The sequence below is a fragment of the Notolepis coatsorum genome (assembly GCF_963971535.1).
Source record: "Notolepis coatsorum genome assembly, chromosome: 20".
Lineage (NCBI taxonomy): Eukaryota > Metazoa > Chordata > Actinopteri > Aulopiformes > Paralepididae > Notolepis > Notolepis coatsorum.
Genome location: NC_140184.1, coordinates 26,673,313 through 26,691,299, shown reverse-complemented (window position 1 = coordinate 26,691,299; position 17,987 = coordinate 26,673,313). Strand labels below are relative to the sequence as shown.

Genomic DNA, 17,987 nt, shown 5'->3' with positions numbered 1-17,987 from the left:
AAAAGTTCTGGTGATCGGGCTTTCTCACGTGCTGCACCCAGACTCTGGAACACCCTCCCTCTGACCATCAGAGACTCTCCCTCACTCTCCACCTTCAAATCCAGACTCAAAACCTACCTGTTCTCCCTAGCATTCAACCTTCCTTACCCATAACCACCCTCCTCCAACCTACCACCCCCTTTTCCCCTGCCCTACGTTCTCTCCTCTCCTGCCCCCCCCCACCCCCCTCGGTTTCCCTTACTCACTTCCCGACTGTCTCCCCTACCGACTCCTGTATTTGTCGTTACTCGTGGTTTTATGTTCTTGTGTATTCATATCGTTTCCCTGTGGTTCTATGTTTCTCTGTTTTTGTTTTTTGCCTATCGTCAGCGACTTTGGGTCATTGAAAAGCGCTATACAAAATAAATGAATTATTATTATTCTACTCCGTTCCTGTTCAACTTCAGCATGATGTAAGAGCAGAATAGCTGCCGTGTGAATATGGTCAATGCTATGGCATGATACACATACTGTACCATATATTGTTGCATTAGATCATATTGAAATATCCAGGACTGTGGTTGTCCCTTTAGTTAGAGCCTGGGTACACAAAGCCAGGTTTGTTTAGATTTAGATGTTCTTAAAGGGGCACTTCACCGAAAAACTGCGATTTATTTTGCACATGATCTCACACGCATTCCATGGCTCTAAATAGTTTTGCACGCATGAATTTAGTTGTTATTGAGAGTAAATTTGTTTGAATATGTCCTCCAGTGATGTCATCAGAGGACACTGAAGCATTGTGTTGAAATAGCGTTAGTGTGTGTGTATGTGACAGGAGGGACATGCTCCTTGGTAGGAACACATGGCAGGTGCTGACAAACCCCATCATCTGAGTCAGTGACAATGTGAAATTCCGGCAGCCGTTGTTACTATGGCAACTGGAAGTCTCACAGTGCCATCTTCTCCCTCTTGCTCTCTGAGCAACATGTTCTAATGATGTTTCACCAACACACCCACTCATCACCCATCACACAATGAGCCCAAGCTCAGACAGGTACTGGTAGGGAGATAGGGGTTGGCTAGATAAAAGATGGAATTGGGAAGGGGGTCACTATGCAATACTGGCACATCTCTCTCCGATGGGGTCCTGTGTCAGCTGGAGTGAGATTGATGTTTAATATACTCTAGGAGGGGGAGTAAATCTAATGGTCTCTTCATCTCACCTGCATCGATACTGTCCTTTGGATAACCGATCCAAAGGATCTGATCTCCTGAAAGTGGGCAATAGAAATAAAAAGGTTCCCATGGAGACACAGAGCAGTTGTTACAGGAGACTGCTCCGGACACATATAGTCGACCGTCCACAGAGTTGGAATTAAGTTGCCAAGGCAACCCGTCTTCCGATTCCGCCACTGCAGCCATTCCCACTGAGAGGTGGGGATTGAAACGCTCTCCGCTGTAGGAGAATGTACTCGTCAGAAAGAAAACGTCATCATGTACTTCCCCTCATCCGCTCTGATTTGAGCAAGATTGATAAGTACTGTAGCACCATGTTTTCTTCTCTACATTATAATTGGAGCTATATTTAGGACAAATCAACATCAGAGGAAGGAGATCAGGTGGGGGAGCATTCTCTACCAGACTCATTGGGATGCAAACCTGGTACTATAGCTGTAGGTTCATCTCTTCACATTATCATCATAAATCCATCACTGTGTGTTTTCCCCAATACCAGCCATACTAAGCTGCCGAGTGTGGATTCAAGCTGCTCCGCAGTCTCTGCAATGGGCCTGGTCTACCAGATACACTACACCACTACTTACTTACCCATGTACATGTCGAAATACTTCCCAAAGGTCAGTGAATACCACGACCACAACACCAGAGGGAGTTCCTCAAATCATGTTCAACCCAGATTTGCCACAAACAAGGGTCTAAACATGTTTCGCAAATTATGCCACATCAATGTGGAACGCCCTACCCACAGCCGTAAAAAAAAGTGTGAATCCCTACCCACCTTCAAAACCGCTCTCAAAGACCACCTACGGGAGGCTGCAATTCGAAACTGGCCCCCGTAAATGTCCAAAACCCCCCTTCCACCCCCTTCTAATGTAGTTTCCTCCCCCTCGTATGTATATATTATGTTCGGATCTGTTTAACAGTACTGTATTTGCATATCTTGTATGTCACAAATGTAACTACTGTATACCTGTATGTCATGTATGTCACAAATGTCATGATATATATCTGTATGTTGCGTATGTCATTATGAATTGAAAATGGGGGACCCTGATGTAAACAAGACGAAAGTCTTTCTCTGGCCTGCATCCCCTTAACATATATTGAGCCGTACTATATTGTACCCATTCTGCAATCTGTTAATAAAGTTTTCAATCAATCAATCCAGAACTTGTGCTAAAACATATCCCAGTGGCACAATACAGTGAGATCCACAGCTTTCTTGGGTCCTAAAAGGGAAGGTGAAACATTTTCAGAAGCCTATCCTATTGATCATTAAACAGGTTTGTATACCTTTTATTGTATTTATTGATATTTATTGTTTGTAGCCTTGTTTTAGCATTTGTTAGCCCTGCTATAGTGCAAGTCGTGGGGATTTCGCTCAAAATAAAATGCAAGCCATTCTATTTAGCTTCCATAAACTGTTAAGTAGTGGTAACTGATTGTTTGAAAGAGCTTGAGTGTGATTCAAAGAAATGGGCTTTGTTCGCAACTCGACTTGCAACAGCATTGTTAACAAAAAGAGAACCAGAAGCTATACCCAATTTCTGAAAAAAGAATAATCGAGAAAATGATTACCTAAAGAGCCTGATAAGCAAACAATAGGTTAGGCTTCCATTAATGCAGACCATTAACTTGGTGAAAAAGGTATTGACATGAAAGAAGGACACTGACCCCGCATTGTAATTAAACTATATTTTAACAATTGTCAATTCTATTGTACAATATTGAACAGGAGTCACAAAAGTGGATAAGAGGCATTTTTTTGACAAGAATGATGGTGTGTTCTGATGTTTAGGTTCAGGTGGCTCATGAACAGTAAGGTATAACGGGTAGAAAGCACAAGGCCCTTGGTAGACAACTTGGTGAATACCTTGGTATTCAAACAGTGATAGAAAATATACACTTATAACATGATAGCGTTTCCCCACACATATTCCACTACAACGTGTCCCTTTGTTTTAAGTGAAAGTACAATATTTTAACACCGCATATTGCTGAGAAGATCTTAAAAAAAGAAGAAAAGAAAAAAACAACTATGACACCATCCTGCAACCAAAATATTCTATTATAAAAAGTCTGAAGCAAAACGGTTGTATGTATTCATATATTGTACACTGTATTTGACTTAACTTTACATTAAGGTATTGTTGTTCGTGTTTTGGGTTAGCTTCTAGAAATACCAGTTGAAAATAGGCACCAAAATAAATAAATCCGCAAAACAAAAAATAATCTCACAGGGTTGTATTGGAGGCTCATGCCATCTCTTGTTCAAAAGTACACTTTCATATTATTCATATATTCACCCAACTAGCAGCAACAAGTCCCTTCACCCAAAATAACCACCACCATAAAAGACAAGTGTGTGGGAAGCACATCAACAACAGGTTTGAAGACATAACTTCTTTGTTCTATATTATGGACAACAAACAATAGCATACATGCAAAATCCTTTTGAACACTGCACTCATTGCAAATGGGTTTCTAGTACTATTTACTATTGCACATCTGAACGCGCATCCAAGTTTCAACGGCTTGAGGGGGCGGGGGGTTCCTTCCTTATGCACATACAATCTTGTGGACTGCGTATTGAAACCTGTAATCAATTCATGAAATCCTGTCCCCGATCCCTTCTCAAAAAGAGTAGTTTTAGACTACAAGCGCGTCAACGCCCTTAGGATGGGCTCGTCCGTCTCCCCACCTTGTTTTACTAGCAAAGTCGTGTTTTCTTATGCTTTGCCGGCCGTGTGTCGAGTTCTTCGTAAGAAATATCAAAGTTAGTTATTATGGTGATGGTTCTCCTAGCCAGGTGGGAGTGAACCCACCCGGAGGCACTTTGTGATGCGGCCTTTTGTCCTGTACTGTATGTGCATATCATCTCTTAACAAGTACAAACTGTCTTCAAAACACACCTGAGATAGACATTAGTCAATAGCAAGGACAGTCTTAAAAAAAAAAGAAAAAAAAAGTTTAAATTCTAATCGCAATGAGGTGGCCAAGAAGATTTAAGATAGATTATTACTTTAGCGTTACTACACTGCATTTTCTTTGTGTTCTTCACGTTAGCCCTTTTTAACCCCTTCCGGACCCTTCCATCCCACGTTAATGCGCAGACTGCCAGGGTAGGACTGTTGCAGTCTTCAGAAAAATACAGATGGATAGAATCAAAGAAAAGCCACCACCAGTTCTTAAGAGCACCTGGGATCCCCCTCAGCTTCCCTCTATTTTTCAATAATCCTGTGGTAGTAGTAATAATAATAATAATAATCCCGTGGTAGTGTTTAGTTTGTTGCTGATTGATTCTGAGACTTCACCTTTGGGTGTGTGTGTGTGGGGGGGGGGGGGGGGGGGTGCGTGTCACATAGTACCACCACTGAAGAAATAGTAAATCCTTCATATCATGACCTTTGACCCTTTGGGCTCTCAGCGTTCCACCCTCTCTCCCTCTCAGTTATCCACCCCTAGCTTGGACAGTCCCTGCCTGAATTCATGCAGCTCGTCTATCTTCCCGTCCAGAACATCCATGAGCTTCTTCAGCTCTCCCTTCATGTTGCCCTGCTTGTCCTGACTGTGCTCTATCTCCACTTGAAGGCCCTCTATCCTCCCCTCGAAGTCCTTGCTCTTCGTCTCGGCAGCCTGTGGAAAGAGACGCAAAAGACACATTTAAAAAAACATTTACAAAAAAAAAAGGATGCAATGGATGTTTCACAACAAAGAATTCACATGCCGGTGTTGTACGGCCGGGTATCCACACAGATTGATACACGTGGTCCAGATTCACGTTATTCCGATTAGATTCAACATCGATTCAATTGGGCCCCCATGCCACTGGTTTCAGCTCCCAAAAGGACGGAATTTGGTGAACTCGTTCAGCAGAAACCGAGCGTGAGGCAAACTAGAGACGTCTGCGGTAGGGGAGGGAAGCCGAGCGAAGATCTTCACACGTTCACCGATTTTTTTTTCTATAGAAAATATATACCCTACATACACGTCATGCACGTTTACATGAACATGTTGCCATATTATCGCTAGTCGATATGTTGAACAAGCCGAGGGTAATTTAACAGATTACCAAGGACTGAATCTTAAAATGTGGTTTTCTCCATTGAAACAGGACTAATTATTTCACCCAATCAAGGAGGTTAGACCGTTAGAGGATCATGTTTACAGGCAAATATATCACTCTTTTGGGGGGGGTCAAGATAGTTTTTAAAGGGTCATTCTGAGGCTGAAATAAGTCATCCAGACAAGCAGGTGACCCTGGTGACACTATGACGCCAAAGACACCAGTCAGGGGTTAAAATAGGAGCTTTTAACTGGTGTAGTAGCAGCAGGATGGTATTCCCCAGCTGACTCCTGAAATCTGATCTCCAACCTGTTCTTTAAATAGAGGGGAGCTAGGACCACAAGCACAGATGTAGAGTGAGTAGACTTTTTATTTTATTTTATTTTTTATTTTAAGGCCATAGAAACATGAATGTCTGCATAATGACTTTGATTTGGGAGCATGTCGAAGTGTGATATGGAATGATCACAGTGACTCAGAAAACAATGATGAAAATTAGAATGATAATCCATCTATCTGTCTAGATACTTGCTGGCTGGATTTTCTTTGGAGCCTCGTAGATAAAGTCGGAGGCATTTGAGGCATGCCGTTGTTGGTTCTATTTCCCCCTCCTGGGTTTAGACCTCCCCACCCCCACCCCCCAGATACGTTTCGGCTTCAGCGAGTTGTGTTGCCATTCATACAGTTGGCTGATGCAGAAACACAAGTACTCCAGGCATGCTATTGTCGGTTTTATCTTCCTTCCTACAGAGCTTGAGTGGCACCACATTCACCACAGCTTGGATGATGAAATCCCGCTCTGAGTCAGTCAGGAACTGGGGGAGACTGGCATCACATGCCATACGTCAGCATCGGCGGTAACCGGACCGCCTGGCACTTCAGGTTACACAGAAAGTCTGACTCATGTCTGAGGTAAAAGAATGGGTCTTGGGGGAACAGGTGCTCGGCGCTGCTGCGATGGGAGGCGGATGACAGGTGTGAATCGAGCCACACTATTTCAGGGTGTTGTCAACAGTGGAATCTCACATGTGACGTCGCCACACGAGCGCACAGCGTCAACGTGGCCATGGACTTAAAAACATGGACCGTTATGTCTTCAAATCCAGCCCTGATTAATAATCGCACCCCGCGAAGCTCTCAAAACATCTCAGGCTGTCTTTTCGTCAGTCAAGTGGGCAGATCAAATCATAAAACTGGACAGCCATGAACGTGAAGAGAGGCGACAGATACACTGGCTCTCGTTCAACACTTCCAAATAGAGGAAGAGGGGATCTTGTATCAGCAGGAGCCATACCAACCAAACACCATTTATGACTCCTATTCATAGCACTGTTGTGGAACTATAGAGATACAGTTAACGTTACTTACTTTGCTACAGTAGAGAGGAATTAATGAGGGAGGGAGGGAGGGGGGAGAGAGAGAGAAAACGTGACAGGAATGTTGTATCACCAGCCTTGGAACTCTCATTCTCTCTCTCCGTCCATCGTGCCAAAGCTTCCGCCCCAGAGCCCACACATTACTGTACGTCAGTGTGACAGCTGTTACGCCCTCACTTGTGCTGCATGTCATTCTCAGGGCCCATGTCATTCTCTGCGGGGCCTTTACGCTGCGCCATAACTCAAGGTTGAGGAGGGTACTCTGGGTTTGTGGGTGACCATACCTGTAGTTTTTCAGTGAGGCTCTCGCATTCTGCCATGAGCTGAGGGATGATCTCTGCCTGCTTCCTCAAGTTCTCCAGCTCCTGGTAAAGATACATTCATAATAATAACAATAATAACAAATAATAACAACATGCTTTCTCATGCCAATATCTACATCTTCCCATCCATTTACAAATGTCTACACCCTCCTCTGCCTTCAGACAAGCGCGCCAAATTATCATAACTCCTTTTAGCGCTAATCGCTTTTAGCTGAGAAATAATGGCTCCGCCCTTTGAGGTGGCCTGCAGCAGCGTTGCTGTGTCAGCTAAGAGCTGGCCAGGGCCGGGGTCAACACAACGGAGGCGGCTCAATAATGCACGTCATGTTCTTAAATTGGAGGAGTTCAGTGTGCACATTTCTTGACTGTGGTGAGTCATTCTGCCCTGTGGCCTGTGACCAGATGAGTCTCTGTGGGTTCTTTATGCTGTACGAGTGCATGGCTCACAATGTGGGTTCTTTATGCTGTACGAGTGCATGGCTCACAATGTGGGTTCTTTATGCTGTACGAGTGCATGGCTCAAAACCAGATCTCATTTAGTTGGACCCTCTCGAGTATTATGATGATTACTGCCAATGGAAATTCCAGAGTGAAATAAAGGATTACTACTAACATGCACACAGTTTTCTATTATACTTTGTGAAAATATTGTTAGTTGTTTTGTAGCTAAATGAGGAGTGGCCATCAGTGTGTGGGACTTGCATCTGAGCCCCCCCCCCCCCCAGGTTAGCGGAAGGAGCGGAATGAGGCTTGGCTGTTCTAACAAAGGCAGAGCCAAGAGCTCAGATATTTCAAAACACCAACATTTTCAAGCTGTGTTTGAGAAAATCTCTCCATCCACGCAACGTCTCTCCGTCCACACGTGTACAGGCAAAACAGGGTTAAAAAAAATATCCAGGAGAAGGGGTTTTTGAAAAGCTCAGTTTTCAGTTTTTTTTTGTCGTTTCTATGTGTGGGCGGGAGGCCAAAACGCAGAGTATAATATCCTTATATGTGAGGACATGGTCTTTAAATTAGGTGTTTGTACTAGCTAGCTACTCTCCATCTGTGTCTCTGAATTACCTCTCAGCTAATTGACTCTCTGGTTATCCAATGGTTGCAAGAGGGAATAGAAGACCAATACTTAAATAGGTTAGAGAAAATCCCTTTTAAAAGCATCCTCCCTTTTTTGAGTAGCTTAATATGATTTAGTCAATCTCTGCTCTACCTCTAATCAACTCATAACGAATAAACAAGGACAGAACAGTGTCATAGATGAAAGACTGGTCTTACACAAAATGCATAATTTCACTCATCAAAATCACTAATTTATGTGAGCCGCCACTAGGGGGCAGAGTGGATGTATGAGTGAATGACCTCACGAATGAGTGAGTGAGTTAGTGATAGCGGTCATAAAGGCTCAAAACTCCTCATCAAGGGCATGAAAGTGAGACAGTCACCACAGAGATGGATGAGGGAGAAAGAGAGAGAGACAGAGAGGAATTAGAGAAGTTAGTACTAATCAAATATTTGTCTGCGGGAAGAAACAGCATTTAGCCATTAATGAGCGGAGGTCAAACGTGGTGCACAGACCTCCATCCTTATTAGAAGCAACACAAGCTTCCTGCGGGGCTGAGAATCAGACATGATAGTCCCTGGATGAGTGGCATAATTGGTAAGAGGTTAGGAAGCGACCGTGCTGACGGCAATGTGTGCCCCGAGATCCCTTCCGTACTGAACAAGAATATTTGCAGGGAATGAGCAGTTACAAATTCCACACCATCTGCCAATATTTGGAAGATAAATTACAATTAGAGGAGGTACAAAAAAAATACATTGGACCATGGGGGGGGGGGGGGGGGGGGGGGGTCACAACAGTTCCACAGAAAGAACAATAGTAGTCTGTATAGATGCCTGGGTGTGTAGTGGAGACTCTGGACTTAGGAGTGAAGACCAGTCCAACAACAACAACAGCCTACCCATCGCTCCATATCACAGTCTAATTAACCCCCGAGGGAGAGACGGGGAACAGTGGGATATAGGGGCAGAATTAAGTGACACACTTTAGAAAACAAGCACTGTAACTTGAGGAAATTAAAGAGACATTGGACATTTTTGGACGTTGAGTTGTATGAAATACTTGCCAGTAGTGTAGTGGATGCGAAGCCGTTTGCGTACTTTACCGAGTCCCAGGTTCAGAGCGAACCGAAAGCAAATGGGTCTTGAAACCAAAAGGTTTTAATTTCACACTACAACGTTTTCACACTACAACATGCAGTTGTATGTTGTATAAGACGGTCCAACAATATAAGTGAACATGAACAACCCAAATCCAAAAACTAGAGTGCTAAAACTCAAATTTGTGATTTGTCATAAGATAAGTCATTAATTCTGAAGCTACCCCATAGACAATTCATTGAGACAGATTAAATGTTCTGTACAGATACATTTTCTGTTTCAGAACTGAGACCACAACTATAGAATAAAGCTCATTTGGGTATACAAAATAAAACAAACATTCTGTAGGTCCAGAAATCAGTCTCCCATTCACTATCAAGACTTTATACTTGATGACATCACAAGTTTGATTCTTACTTATTTTCTGGCTTTGAGAGAGAGAGTAGCTCATGTTCACATATTGATTGAACAGTATTCAGCCATGGCAATAACATATTGGAATTATGAATTTGGGTGGTGTTCCTCTCTAATAGGGGAGGGGGCGTAGTGGACCATAAAGGTAATCTGTGTACAGCAGGTGAAACAATACCTCTAGTATACGACTGGATAGTGGAATGAGGTCACAGACATCATTCACCACGCCTGTTCCTAAGAGACCAAGTCTGGCTAAGGACCTCAATATCACTTCAGCACAGAGGACACAGGATTATATTTGCCTGCGTTTCATTCCATTTTCTAGACTCCTGGCCCCGGCAGAGATCAAATAGAAAAAGACAGTGTCCCGTATGAAACAGTGCATGTGGGTGTGTGGGTGTCTCACTTGTTCTTTGTCCTGTATCTCAGTCTCCAGCTCCTGCACTCGTACAGCGAGTTGAGCGTTCCTCTCCTTCTCCTGACTGGCTTCATTACACTGGGCTTCCAGCTCTGCGATCTAACCGGGGAAAAGGGAGAACATTACTGGGTGAAAACCATAATGAAAAAAAACACAGAACATGTCAAAACATATATATATATATATTAGGGCTGTCCCCGACTAAGGATTTGGATAGTCGACTTTGATTTGACCGACATTTGCCGATTCGACTACATGCAAAAAAGAAAAAAAAGAAATTAATTATATATATATATATTTTTTTATCATTCCATTTGGGCTGTGGGGGGTGCTTAATGTCTGAAGGAGTCAACTGAAGGCTCCTTGTTCTCTGCGAAAGCATGCAATTGGTCCACTGATGGATACATATTATTGATATTTGTCTAGTCTAATGTGTTCATTAGATGCGTGAAATTCTCTTTCAGTTTCAGTGCCTCTGTGCCTGTTTTCTTGGGCAGTTAGCCTCACTGGTATGCACGCCATTAGCGTTAGCCACGCTTCTAGGCCTTTACTTTTGGAAAGAATGATAAAAAAATTAAATCAAAAGATTATAATAATAATATATATATATATATATTTTTTTTTTTTGCATTCGACTACGGTTCCTTTCGATCGATTAGTCGACTATTCGACTAATCAGGGTCAGCCCTAATATACATATACCTGTGCTGTATAGTGACAATACATTTGAATCTAATCTAATGTTTACATTTGTGTTGTTTGTCAACAGCAACAAAATGACAAAAAGAAAATCTATTTGGTATGTTTACAAAGGTGGACATTTGCATGTATATTAAATGTACTTGAACAGTGAAAATGAACATGCCGGTGATGAAATAATCGAGGGGATGGCAACGACAACGAGGAGTGATTGTTTGAACAGCAGTCCACTATCTGCATGCTCCCACATTGATTACCAAACTCAAATGACTATATGACTAGTGACTGGTGGCGCTACAGTGCGACAGCTGATCTAATGCACTCTACTAATCTGAGGTAAGAAACAGACATCACAGGGACCTGCCAATGTTTAGCTTGGAAACACACACATCCCACTAGAGAGATTTAGATTGATTGATTGAATAGATGGCAGCCGTTTATTTAAATTAACGTGTTTTTTGTCACGCCCGACAGAACATGCATTGCACAGGGATTCATTTGTTCTTGAAATTATTTGGGTCCCCGTTATAAATGTGGCAGAGTTGAGTCTGAGCCATCGTATTGATAGAGGGGTCGATGTGTGCGTGTGTGTGTGGGGGGGGGGGGGGGGCTGACTGGATCACCTTTTCCCTGAGCGTGTCACTCTCCTCCTTGCAGGCATTAAGTTGTTTCTTCCAGGTTTCTACATTAGCCGAGGACTCCTGCAGCGCGTCCACGAGCCGGGCGTTATTCTCTCGTAGAGTCTGGAGCTCTGTCTCCCACTGCTTAGCGTTGGTGTTGCTGCCAGAACAGACAAATTGAGGAGGAGGGGTCCAGAGACAAAGGGGTATTAAGGAAAAATAAGATTGGCACAGTTTAGTGCTCAAGTGCCATGTTCTCACCTACAAGATACGTACATAAAGATACAAAATCCATCAAGTCAAGAGTGTTTAATCAGCTGGCATGTGCATGCCAAGAAAATGTTCATTAAAAAAAGGAAAATATTCATATATTATTATATATTAATGATTATTCATATTATTTATAAATACAAACCAGAGAAGCAATCTACACACTTGTAAGTCCAATGGGTTATAATAATTAATGTGTCTGCATGGCCCAGGCATCCTTCCCACTGTAGAAATGCGTCACATTAATAAGTAGGAGTGGTTGTGATGTACATCTAGTATGCATGGCTGGGTTTAAGTGTGCTTCACCTCTACATCTAGTATGCGTGGCTGGGTTTAAGTGTGCTTCACCTCTACCGAATGTCGGTCGACTCACACAACAACAACAACATTCTGTGCTTCTCAACTCTGTCGGTGACAACGGCACACATTAAAAAAAAAAAACATTTCAAGGCATATCAAATCATTGATTTACTTTGAAATGTCACTAAAGGTCTTTGCATAACCATACAAGAGGGCCAGTTAGCACACTTGAAACGGCTGAACACGGCCTGAACTAGAATTGGAAGACGAAAAAGGCTAATGGATTTAAACTTTAATGAAGCCGACAGCCACCTGACAGATTGTCCTATAATAACATTGTTCACGCACTGGTTGAGAACCAGTTTTCTAGAGAGCATCATACACTGTACACACAGTCCCCGTTTCAATGTAATCTCCGTGTAGCTGTATGGAATGCTGCTTGAGTCCATTTATAATGCAGAGTAACTGTAGCCTGACACATTTAGAACATTGTCGGCATATTCTGGTAGCAGGCTAGCAGCCATGACATGAATGAAGGAATACTTAATACTGCATTATAACACACAAGCTCACAGAATGTCATTCCTGCGCTGCTGTTGTGAATTCAGCCTTACCTCTGCTCTACAGCAGTCTTGAGTCGGTCGTTCTCGCTCTGCAGCAGGGCGGCCTCCGGACCGACATGGGAGATCTTTTCATCGTCTGTCCCGTTGATGCTGGATGCCTGATTAGATGAGGGGGTCTCACGGCCAGACTCCTGAGAGGGGAAGCGGGAGGGGGGGGGGGGGGTTAAATAAGGCCTTTTGTGAGTATAACATTACCACCATCTCAAAGCATCAAGACATCTAAAGACAGGATACTTGTGTGCCATCAGATGTCTTGATATGTCTTTAGACAGGTTTTTAAAGACATGTCATGTCAGTCTTGCATCTTTTTCCTGTGCTGGTGTAAATGTTGACAGCTTGTCCAGAAAAAAAAAAAGTATCATCTTTTCGGACACCTCAAGACATTAACGTAGTAGGTTGAAGATACACGTGGCATCACATACATCATGTAGTCCAGTCAGTGACTGCCATCTCACAGCTTTCTAAATTCCTCATGGATTAAAATCTACAGCACTTGCACTGTGAGGCCCAGTATAACACCCACAACACCCCAGCTACGACAGCACAGAGGTGAGAAGGGAATAATGCCAGTATCCATCTCGTCATATGGCCCAGCAGCTTTATGCCCCACAGAGCAGATGAGTGTGAGGCCTACCACCTGGAGCACCAATAGCTAGCCTGCTAGCCTGGAGCCAGCACAGACAAAGAGAGCATCAGCAGCTAGCCTGGAGCCAGCACAGACAAAGAGAGCATCAGCAGCTAGCCTGGAGCCAGCAGAGACAGAGAGCATCAACAGCTAGCCTGGAGCCAGCAGAGAGAGAGAGAGAGCATCAACAGCTAGCCTGGAGCCAGCAGAGAGAGAGAGAGAGAGAGAGAGAGAGAGAGCATCAACAGCTAGCCTGGAGCCAGCAGAGAGAGAGAGAGAGCATCAACAGCTAGCCTGGAGCCAGCAGAGACAGAGAGAGAGAGAGCATCAACAGCTAGTCTGGAGCCAGCAGAGACAGAGAGAGCATCAACAGCTAGTCTGGAGCCAGCAGAGACAGAGAGAGCATCAACAGCTAGCCTGGAGCCAGCAGAGACAGAGAGAGCATCAACAGCTAGCCTGGAGCCAGCAGAGACAGAGAGAGCATCAACAGCTGGCCTGGAGCCAGCAGAGACAGAGAGAGCATCAACAGCTGGCCTGCTAGTCTGGAGCCAGCAGAGACAGAGAGAGCATCAACAGCTGGCCTGCTAGTCTGGAGCCAGCAGAGACAGAGAGAGCATCAACAGCTGGCCTGCTAGTCTGGAGCCAGCAGAGACAGAGAGAGCATCAACAGCTAGCCTGCTAGTCTGGAGCCAGCAGAGACAGAGAGAACATCAACAGCTGGCCTGCTAGTCTGGAGCCAGCAGAGACAGAGAGAGCATCAACAGCTAGCCTGGAGCCAGCAGAGAGAGAGAGAGAGAGAGCATCAACAGCTAGCCTGGAGCCAGCAGAGACAGAGAGAGCATCAACAGCTAGCCTGCTAGTCTGGAGCCAGCAGAGACAGAGAGAGCATCAACAGCTAGCCTGCTAGTCTGGAGCCAGCAGAGAGGGAGAACATCAACAGCTACTGTAGCCTGCTAGTCTGCGGCCAGCAGAGACCGAGAGCCTGGGACTGGGCAGAGGCTACTAGGTTTACGCTCAATCAGGCACTCTGAGGCCACTGACTTGGACTATCATAGTACCATGGTATTCAGTATTTGGTATTGTGGTATTTCCACAATTTTGTGACCAAATAATGATGCCATGTAGGCCTACCATCTGTATCATGGTTTAAAATGGATTATACCATGGTATTATTTAAAGGACAGAAGTGGTACCATGACTTGGCAGTACCATGGTAAAACTGAAAATACCATCATCAAACTACCATGATAGCCTATACTTTGGATCGGATGTACAGTATGTGAGGAACATAAGAGAGGCTTTCTACAGGAAACCCATGTAAAGTGACACGGTTACACCGTGATCTCTCTAAGCTGTCAATGGGAAGATTAGACATTTTAAGCCTTCAACTACCCCCGGCCCCTAGCCCTTTCCCATTAACACATTCAAAGCCGGCCGGATATTACAAATTAGGGCTACCACGCCACCGCTTTAATCAATGGGAGGATGGGGAAATTTGCGAGTGCTTAAAATATATCTTAAATTATGGGTCTAATACACCCGTCGCTTATCAATGACTTGCTTGCAGTCAACATGTACGAAACAGATTGTTTTTTCATCTGTACATTTCCGTTTTATACCGTTTTGAATAAGAGTATAGTTTGAGATTTCTAGTAATTCCAGAGAAATACGCGATAATAGCCCTTTAGTGGAATACACAAAACATGTCATAATTTTTCGGCTGATTTAGAAAATCGTTTTCAAATAAACGCTAGATTATCGATATGTGTCCTTATGCACAATACGGGCTGAAGCGGGCTGAAAAATCGCTTATCCGTGCCTTGCTCAGCGTCAACGGCACACACACACACACGTTGTGATCGCTGTGAAAAAAACATCTGATTTACCCAATACTGGTAACAGAGTCCTTACCTCACATCAGATGTTCTGCAAAAAGATTAATCCAATTCCTGATCGCCATTCCAAAGATCGATCGCGTCCATTGATCCAACGTTATAGTCCAAAATACATAATCCACGCTGCTCCAAGTCCCCCCCCCCCCAGTCAACGTGGTACAACGATACTGCATGCCCGAGAAGCAAAACCCGGACCGGACCTTTTTTTTTTTATGCACAGTCCCAGCCAATCCAATCCAATGATGTGCAATACCATCCGGGAGACGATAGGCGGCGGTATTTGCCCTTTTGCGAGCTCAGACCCATTCCCAACGATAACATCAGGTTGGATGGATGAAAATGAATGGATATCGCTAATAAAAGAAATAGCGATTAAAACCCGACTATACTCGTGATTGGCGCTGAACGGTTGGCTAGTTAACCCGACTATACTCATGACTGGCATTGAATGAGTTAAACACAGCCCATACTGCAGCGGTATAGATCAGTCCTCAACCTTTTTCATGGCAAGGACCCCCACATTGATGTACATTAGGCTCCCATTGGATGTAGTTGTATCTCAGGGACCTCCATCTGAGAAAACCTTTGTTCTTAGATATGATTTAGTCTAGAATTCCATAACCAACTTGGTGGAGAGAGAGGGTAACTTTAGGCCAAAGAAATAAAAGTGAAATTAAACTATTCCCCACTTTTCTGTGGACCTCTAGAACCCCATCAAGGACCCCTGGGGGTCCCTGGACCTCAGGCTGAGAACCAAATGGTGTAGATGACCCATCTGTTCTGATTTATTAGAAGGAATACTCTAACAGAGTACGATACTCAAGGTAAAGATCACTTAATACCAGAGGTGACAACAGTGGCAGACGGGGTGGACACTCACCTGGGAGTGGTTACTCAAGGTCTCCATCTTCTCTTGAGACTTGTCCCTCGCTAGCTTGGCCGCCTCTTTCACTTCCTGGAATTTCTCTGCAAACTGGAATGGGATGAGAGGTGACGTGAGCACGTATTTTTTTATTCCAATAGAAGGGAGAAAAACGTAATAAAGCGGAGAGTCTAACCAGTGTCTAGACTGTTGCAACAGTCTCAGCGCTAGACTGCGACAGCCAATCAGACATTATGAGCAGAGGGAGCTGTGGAGAAATAAGGGCTAACAGCAGGTAATTTTGACTCTGCTTGTCTAATGTGTAGATATTCCCACTGCACTATTTTGTTGTACATAATGTTTATAATTTACATAATACTATTCCAATGATATCAAAAAGAAAGACAGTACGTTTGAACTTGTATTCTTCCCCCCTAGTGGGTCCTCTGAATAAAGCGGCAAACATTCCTCTGTCGCTGTTGTGACCTTGTATGTCATTGTTGTTATTTTAGTTGTTATTGTTGTGGTGACATTGTCTGCACTGACCTTGGCCAGTAGCTGCTCCGAGGCTAGCTTGGCCGCCTCTTTCACTTCCTGGAATTTCTCTGCAAACTGGAATGGGATGAGAGGTGACGTGAGCACGTATTTTTTTATTCCAATAGAAGGGAGAAAAACGTAATAAAGCGGAGTGTCTAACCAGTGTCTAGACTGTTGCAACAGTCTCAGCGCTAGACTGCGACAGCCAATCAGACATTATGAGCAGAGGGAGCTGTGGAGAAATAAGGGCTAACAGCAGGTAATTTTGACTCTGCCTGTCTAATGTGTAGATATTCCCACTGCACTATTTTGTTGTACATAATGTTTATAATTTACATAATACTATTCCAATGATATCAAAAAGAAAGACAGTACGTTTGAACTTGTATTCTTCCCCCCTAGTGGGTCCTCTGAATAAAGCGGCAAACATTCCTCTGTCGCTGTTGTGACCTTGTATGTCATTGTTGTTATTTTAGTTGTTATTGTTGTGGTGACATTGTCTGCACTGACCTTGGCCAGTAGCTGCTCCGAGGCGAAACCCAGGCCAAAGACAGTGTTGGCTCTACTATCTGCCCATTGGCCAAACTTCTGCGACGTCTTGGTGAAGGTCATGTTGGGTGTGATGGTGCTGTTGATGATCACCTGTTGGGTAAACACAATAATAATGGATGATGAATTAATCCATCAAAGCCAAGATGTGTGTTAAGAGGAGGAGTTGCAGCCCTGTAGCCAATAGTCCATTTACTGAGTGTAGTACTTGACTTAATACAAGGAACACTATCCATACCAGAGTCAATCTGTGGTGCTCTGTCCTATAGACTAATTATAGACACTACTAATCACTACCATGTGTCCATTTTGTCATGATTTCACTGGGTTTGGTCAGAGTAAGATACAGCAGTGGTGACCAGGACTAGCCGTCTCAAGGACAAGTCGTCTCCCAGTCCGCCCTACATCTGGTCTTTTGACTTCATCTACCGAGTCTGGTGTAGTGTACAACACGTTGTATTACAAGAGAGTTGGTGTCTTCTTTTTCTCTGTGAGGTTTTATTTATTTAACCTTTATTTACCTGCATGCTCTTTCTAGCAACGCCCTGCTTCACATTTGTAGTTACACAGGTTAAAAACTGGGAGCTGCCCAGTAATTGGATTTCTGCTGATTGGAGCAGTTGAGGGTTAAATCAATGCCTTGCTTATGGGCACTTCAGCAGTGGTCGTCGTCGTCGAGGAAGTTGGACAGCTGTTCAGTTCTTACATAATATTCTGGTATGTAATCTACTTTCCAGAGAGATTTAACCTTTTGATGCATGAATTATTAAAAAACAGAAGACATTTATTTTATTTCCAAAGCTTTTTATAACAAAGACACGTCAAACATGAATCTAATTTGAATGGATACCTATAGGGATTACTAGTTTATTGCATGACGTCCACACACTGTGATGGCACTGGGATGTAAAATCTGCGGCTGCTCCATAGACAATGAATGGGGCTCTGACTTTACGAGACCATAAAATGTCAGCGTGAGCACTTAACACCCAAATTTGTTTTATATTCTAGCATTGATAGAAGGTCTAAACC

At 43.7% G+C, this 17,987-nt stretch overlaps 1 protein-coding gene across 2 annotated transcripts in view; it reads right to left on the bottom strand.

The window, feature by feature from the left end:
• Positions 1-2,901: 2,901 nt before the first annotated feature.
• Positions 2,902-17,987, bottom strand: part of homer2 (homer scaffold protein 2) — a 70,062-nt gene continuing 54,976 nt past the window's right edge. The window contains exons 3-10 of one of the 2 annotated variants that reach the window (XM_084337208.1): positions 16,917-17,048; positions 16,416-16,481; positions 15,888-15,980; positions 12,479-12,618; positions 11,298-11,454; positions 9,964-10,074; positions 6,948-7,028; positions 2,902-4,857 (exon numbers count right to left, since the gene is read on the bottom strand). In XM_084337208.1, the coding sequence (XP_084193334.1) occupies positions 4,669-4,857; positions 6,948-7,028; positions 9,964-10,074; positions 11,298-11,454; positions 12,479-12,618; positions 15,888-15,980; positions 16,416-16,481; positions 16,917-17,048 (969 nt within the window). In that variant the 3' untranslated portion in view covers positions 2,902-4,668. The remainder of the gene's footprint in view (positions 4,858-6,947; positions 7,029-9,963; positions 10,075-11,297; positions 11,455-12,478; positions 12,619-15,887; positions 15,981-16,415; positions 16,482-16,916; positions 17,049-17,987) is intronic. The other variant, XM_084337209.1, reaches the window with a different exon arrangement.